The sequence below is a fragment of the Danio rerio genome, chromosome 19, assembly GCF_049306965.1.
Source record: "Danio rerio strain Tuebingen ecotype United States chromosome 19, GRCz12tu, whole genome shotgun sequence".
In the NCBI taxonomy this organism is placed as follows: Eukaryota; Metazoa; Chordata; class Actinopteri; order Cypriniformes; family Danionidae; genus Danio; species Danio rerio.
In genome coordinates, this window is record NC_133194.1 from 36,738,298 (window position 1) to 36,745,000 (window position 6,703).

The 6,703-nt window shown below is 35.7% G+C and overlaps 1 protein-coding gene across 9 annotated transcripts in view; it reads left to right on the top strand.

The window, feature by feature from the left end:
• Positions 1–6,703, top strand: part of LOC137488446 (uncharacterized) — a 31,578-nt gene that overhangs the window by 14,460 nt on the left and 10,415 nt on the right. For 6 of the 9 annotated variants that reach the window (XR_012395142.1, XM_073931795.1, XM_073931801.1 and 3 more), the window contains one exon: positions 3,311–3,499. Coding sequence is in view for 8 of the 9 variants with exons in the window: in XM_073931795.1 (XP_073787896.1) it covers positions 3,311–3,499 (189 nt within the window). In the remaining variant the exon portion in view is untranslated. Of the gene's footprint in view, positions 1–3,310; positions 3,500–4,814 lie in introns of all 9 variants that reach the window. The other 3 variants (XM_073931797.1, XM_073931796.1, XM_073931798.1) reach the window with 1 other exon arrangement.

A 6,703-nucleotide genomic window follows, 5' to 3' on the forward strand; every position in this document is an offset into this window, starting at 1 on the left:
TTCCGTAATTAGTGGTTCTGGACCTGGAGCAAAGTAAGGGGAAGGACATCCATGGTTCATAAGTGGTAGGCTTCATTAGTGTGTGAGGAACGCATGCTTGGAGAAAGAACTGTGTTAAAGTGTCACACTACTAGCTCCAGGAGCGAAAACAATGAGTTAATGCATAGATCTAAATATAGAAACATGCTGTTTAAAACCGCAGACAAATCACTCCACCCTGATTTACTGATTCAGCAAATACTTGTAAAATACAACGGATATTGATATACTGTAAGCTTCTAAAGTGTAACATTGTTTCTGTAAAACTTAAATGGATAGTTTGCCCAGACATAAATAATTTATTTACTCACGACTTGTTCTAGACCATTTTTTTTTTGTTAAACAAAAAATAAGACATTTAGAAGTATATTGGAAACTGGAAACCTTTGAAATCAGTAGAAAAAAAAGACAAATACTATGAAAGTAAACAGTTACTGATTTCCAACATTTTTAAAATCATCTTATAACAAGTGTGCGAATTACAGGGTTTGGGGGGAGGGGGGTGCGGGTCGGGTTGACCTTTAAGGGTGCTTTCACACCTACACTTTTGCTTCGGAACCTGTCTCATTTGCCCAGTTAGAGCGGTTCGTTTGGCATTTGTAAACCAGCAATCGCGCTAGGATCCGCGCCAAATCAATTGATCCGAGATCGCTTGAATAAGGTGGTCTCGGCTCGATTGAAACGAACTCTGGAGCGGATCGATTGTAGTGAGAAAGCAAATGATTCAAGCCCGGTTATATCACAGTGTTTTATGGATATGTAATAGGCATACGGATATACGAAGAGAGAATTATGAGTATGGTGGGAAGTTTTGGGAGTCTCCCGGATGCCTGTAAATGCGTGATAATCTCCCAAGAATCTCCCGTCTCCCTCCCGGTCTTCAAATACGTCGTGCACCCTTCTCACCCCTCCCCACCGCATCTCTCCTCGCTCTTCAGAAATGTCGTGCGCACCTTTTCAAACACCATCAAACCGCCACCTTCCCTGACAGCTGAGCGGGACAACTGAATCGATTCACAGGTGTGAAAGCACCCTAAAACTGACAAATATTTCACTTTGATCTGTATAATTAAAATAATAGATAATATAAATATACATTTGACCACCCCTATAACGGGTCAAACCATTTTAAATGCATAATCGTGCCAATCAGTCTATTCAAGAAACCAGCCTGAAATCGGCAGATCTAGAGCCCTGATAGACCTCGCATTCACAAGACTTTGTTTTCTTAAAATAGATGTTTGTATCTAGATTTAGCCTGAACTAAAGTCAAATTAGACCCAAAGTTTGTAGTTGTAACTGACTGTGACATCTGAAATAGCTAATCAGAGAATACTATAGGTCAGGATACACTAAATATCCCTCAAATGCTAAAAACTTAAATAGGCTTTATTAATAAACTAGACATAACTAAAAATTAATACGTAAATGACTGAAGCATGTATTACACAAACTAACCGAATCAGTTCACCCCCCTGATCGCCAATGTATAATTCACACACTGCTTATAACCTCTAGTTATAAGCAGTAAATTAAGCATTAAATTACTTTTATTTTATAGTAAACCAAATCTAGGTATCTCTGAAATGTGGTAGTAAATATGGCACACTTGCATTTTACAATGACATGTTTTGAATTTGCAGTTACATTTGACTGTATACTTTTAGAGCACCTTGGCTACCCTACTCTCTAACTAATTTTGGCTTCCACACAATCAATTTGTGTTGTTCATTTTTACAAATTTAAGTTAAACATAAAACAATTAGGTTGTTCCAAAAAAAAAAACTCAAGAACTGTGTTGTTTCAGCGCATTTTTTATAAGTAGTTTCAACAAACTGCAGTCATTTTTTGAATGTACAGTGGTGCTATTATTTACATATCTTTCATAATAGAACAAGATAAACAAATCCAAAATCATATGTTGTCAGATCTTGCTAAAAAACATGCAAGCCAATAATTAAGCAAAATAAATCCCAAAAGCTTTTTACTGGAAATAAAACCAAAATATTACAACCTGTAATCACCGATTTCAATAACCCAGAAAACAATTGATTTATTAGCTACGTTTAAAGTCAGAGTCTACCAAAATTTACTGAGACTTTTGTTTCGGTTTGTTTACTTCCAACTAAAATGGAATACTAAGTAGGGGGCGTGGCTTTCTTTTTGGACATCATTACCTCGTAGCAACCTAATAGTAAGATGGACTTATAAGACATTTGTGTCTGAACCAGTCTGAAGTCAAAGTGACATCAACAGAAAAGGCCGCCACTCCAAACGCAGAAGCAAATGGTCAGATTTTGATTGAAGATTTCCAAAACAAATATTATTTATTATTTTTCTGCGGAATAACTTGCATGAATGAATTGTTTATCAAAAGAACAACAATGTACAATAGCAAACTAATGTAAATTTCGTTTTCACCTGGACTTTAAACAACAAGCCCAATAGACTGATTTCATGCGGCTGCTATTTTAAAAGCGAATTCGAGGCTGGGGTGGGATACTTGGAAAAAACAGAAACCTGGAAGTATCGCTTGGAGTCTCACAGGAACATTGTGTACCTGGCTGTATATCTTATCAGCGGAGAGAAAGTGACACAAATTTATAATTTCACTGCCTTCCGAGTGACCCGAAGGTCCGTTCTGAATGGATATTAAAATAAAAAGGGATATCGGACCTTTTTTTTTTAGCTAAGTTATGGGAGATAGCACTGTTTGTCTAACGTTTACTTTCCCAAACACACGTTTTAGATGCCATTTATCAAACTTGTTTTAATGAACTGATTCTTTCACTATATTTAACTTGTCATGATACTGAATTTCGGTGTTAAAATGTAAAAAATAAACGTCTATTTCCATACGCTAACATTTAAAGCAGTGTCGATGGCGATCTGATTTTACATTGTGTACACATGCTCAACATAAATGACTGCAACTGGCCGCAAAGGTCATCATTTCACCCATCGCGATTGGCTCGATTTCATTTTTTAAAATGGCGGCCGCTTAAAATAAGCGTATTATAACTGGACAAGGCAACACTGCAAGAGTGTTTTACTTGATTACTGCCAACCAAAACGACTCTTTTAATAGTTGTTGTACATTATAGGATGCCAAATGTGTGAGATATCAGAGAATTGATATGATTTGTGTTCCAAACTCACATGGAATGACAATTTATTCGGTTTGTTGTCACTTAAACTTCACAACATGTATCAAATATTTGAGTACATAAACGTGCTAATCATATCCTGTTGCTTATCTGCCCAAATGCAGGCCTTTCCACCGTTCATCTCCAAACAAGCAGTGTTTTACTAGAAGCCTGGGACTTATTTACCTGCCTTCCTGCACTGCAACTCCCTCTTGTGTTTCAGCCTTTGTTGATTCCACATGTGGCTTTGCTTCAAAAGAACCGTATTTGCAGAGACGGCAGAAACCAAATCTGCTCGAACTGAGAGCTGAAAGGTAAACAAACAAAGTATTTGGTTGAAGGTCACACATGTAACTTGTAAAAAAGTGTATATAGGGAGAATTATGAGGTGAAATATGGCCATATGTGCCTTAAAAGTGACATATATTATTAGTAGATCTACTGCCTGAGCTTGAAAGCAAGTCATAGAACAGCATTTCAGAGTATAATAATTTCATGCTCATACAATATGAATCAGTGTCTTTGCTGGTTTGGCCACGGCCCTGAGGGGACTTCAGCTCCTTTGGTTTCAAATCATCATTCAGTGTGTTTGTTTTGTTTTAGTTTTTTTCGAACACACTCCGTTTTTTATTATTATTATTTTCCCCTGGATAAATTGCATCGTTAATATATGCTAAATATGTTTTGTAACTGTTAGGCACAGAAAATGATATTTCGAAATGCACTGTATTTCCAACCTTGCAATAGAGTGTGGATAGATGTCTAAAAAAGCCATTGTTTAAAATGAAAATGATTTAGAAGAAATGCATTTGAAAATAGTTTAACGAAATATAATGCATGTAAACAAATAGATTTTTTTAATCAGTTTTGTCCTTTTTTTGAGAGGGGTCTGGCTGCAGACCTGGTGCAGTGCAATCTGGGCTGCATCCAATGCTTTTTAATGGGCTCACCTAGCCCCACCCCTAACCCTACTCGTAACAGTGACGTCACTAGCTCCATTTGAGTGCATTGTGTCTGACATTGCATCACCGAGTGGTACAGTCTCAGCTTGCATCATAAAGGCTGCATCCAGATACTATTGCTTTTTTTGAAAGAGATGTTAAGTATACCCCCTGCTTTTACATTTTAGACACAAATTTCTTCAGATGTTATATATTATGTATTACAAATATTTGATTTCTATTTTCTTTTTACAAAGAAAATCTTCTGTCTGTTAAACAGAAATTGGGGGAAAAATAATTCAGGGGGGCTAATTATTCTAACTTCAACTGTGTCTGTGTGTGTGTGTGTGTATATATATATATATATATATATATATATATATATATATATATATATATATATATATATATATATATATATATATATATATATATATATATATTTATATGTGTGTGTGTGTGTGTGTGAGTGTGTGAGTGTGTATACATGTATGTATATATATATATATATATATATATATATATATATATATATATATATATATATATATATATATATATATATATATATATATATATTTAGGCTGACTTATTCTGAAAACAAAGTGAAGGCAGATGGAGATGGAGCCCATGATTGTCAGTGTTTTAGAGACTGAAAGACTTGAGTAGAATGACCTGATGCCTGCAGGGCTGATGGTGAGAGATGTGTGGCGTGGGCTGGATGGATGCAGGGTTAATTGTCCTGAACCGACAGCCACCGTGAGTGACTGAGGACAACACCGTTCACTTCTACATGTCATGTGAAGCTTCTGACATCCGTGCAGTATTTCAGGAGCCTTTAGACCAGTCACATCACAGCCAGATCCAAGTTCCAACGAAGCAGTCCAGACCTGTCATTATTCAGCTGGCTGGAAAAGACTTGAAAGGGTGGGAAATATTCAGATTTCTTAGAGGGATACTGGAGATTTGTTTTTTTAAATAATGTATAAGGGGTAATTAATATTATATTAATATGTCAAATTATTTAGTGAGTGTATCATGATTGTCAACGTGGTTAGATACATTCTAGCAGGCAATTTTATAATGCTTTTTTTTAACGAAATTTGTCACTGGTGTTGCTTTTCTAATTGGTAACATCACTGAAGATCATTGTGTTTCTCACTAGTGATTCATTTGTGTCACTGATGTTACTGTGTTTTTTCATCCATTACATAAAATATGTTTCGAGAAATGTAATAATTTAGCATCCTTTAAATTTTGCATCACTCAAGATTTAAGACTTAAATAATTGCATCATCACTTGTTTTTAGATGTTCTTCCAAAATGTTCACTTTTATAGCAAATGTATGATTGCAGAAATGAACTAAAAATATGAAATAGCACTTTTAAACATAAAACAAACCAAAATAATGATAATCTCCTTGTTTGTTGCATTGAAACGTGCTGAAAAAAAAATCAAGAAATAATATTTCATAAACATCTTTATTACTGACAAAAAAGTAGGCCATACCGGTGACAAAAGTTGAACATGTGATCTTTAAATAAATGTGCAAAAAATACTTAAAAATTATTAAGCTGTCATTTATGTTTTCATGTTGGATTAAATATATATTAATGTGGTCTGTTTCAATGTATAAAAGAGGATTTTTAGATATTTTGCACAACAAAAAGTGCATGTTTCTGATGAATGACCCAAAAACTAAATTTCGACATTATGCCAGAGAGTGCATCTATAAAAAGCATACATGCACAAATATAGAAAACAAAAAGGTTGCATTATCTAATGAATTCCTATTCATTCAAATCTGTCTGGTCGCTTTTCACCAACATCATTAGGATTAGAAAAATAGTGCATTTAAATTCAAATGAGATGTTACAATAAACAAACAAACTACACAAAATAGACAATGTAATATTTTGCATTGCCTCATACATATAGCCATATAAATATAGTTTCTACATACGTAGGTTGGACAATGAAACTAAAACTCCTGGTGTTAGACCACAATAATTCATTAGTATGGTGTATGGTCTCCTTTTACAGCCAATACAGCATCGATTTGTCTTGGGAATGAGAGATAAAAGTCCTGCACAGTGGCCAGAGGGATTTTAAGCCATTCTTCATGCAGAATAGTGGCCAGGTCACTATGTGATGCTGGTGGAGGATAGCATTTCCTGACTTGCTCCCCCAAAACACCCCTTAGTGACTCAATAATATTCAGGTCTGGTGACTGTGCAGGCCATGGGAGATGTTCATCAACTTCACTTTCATGTTCATCAAACCACTCACTACACCGCATTCAGGATGCAATGTTTGAACCTTTGGGTGCACATGGTCCTCCAGAATGGTTCGGCAGTCCTTGGCAGTGACGCATTCATCTAGCACATGTATTGGGCCTAGGAAATGCCATGATATTGCAGCACAAATCATCAGTGATTCAGCCCCATGCTTCACTCTGTGCATGCAACAGTCTGGGTGGTATGCTTCTTTGGGGCTTCTCCACACCGTAACTCTCCTAGATGTGGGAAAGACAGTGAAGTGGAATCATCAGATAACAATACATGTTTCACATTATC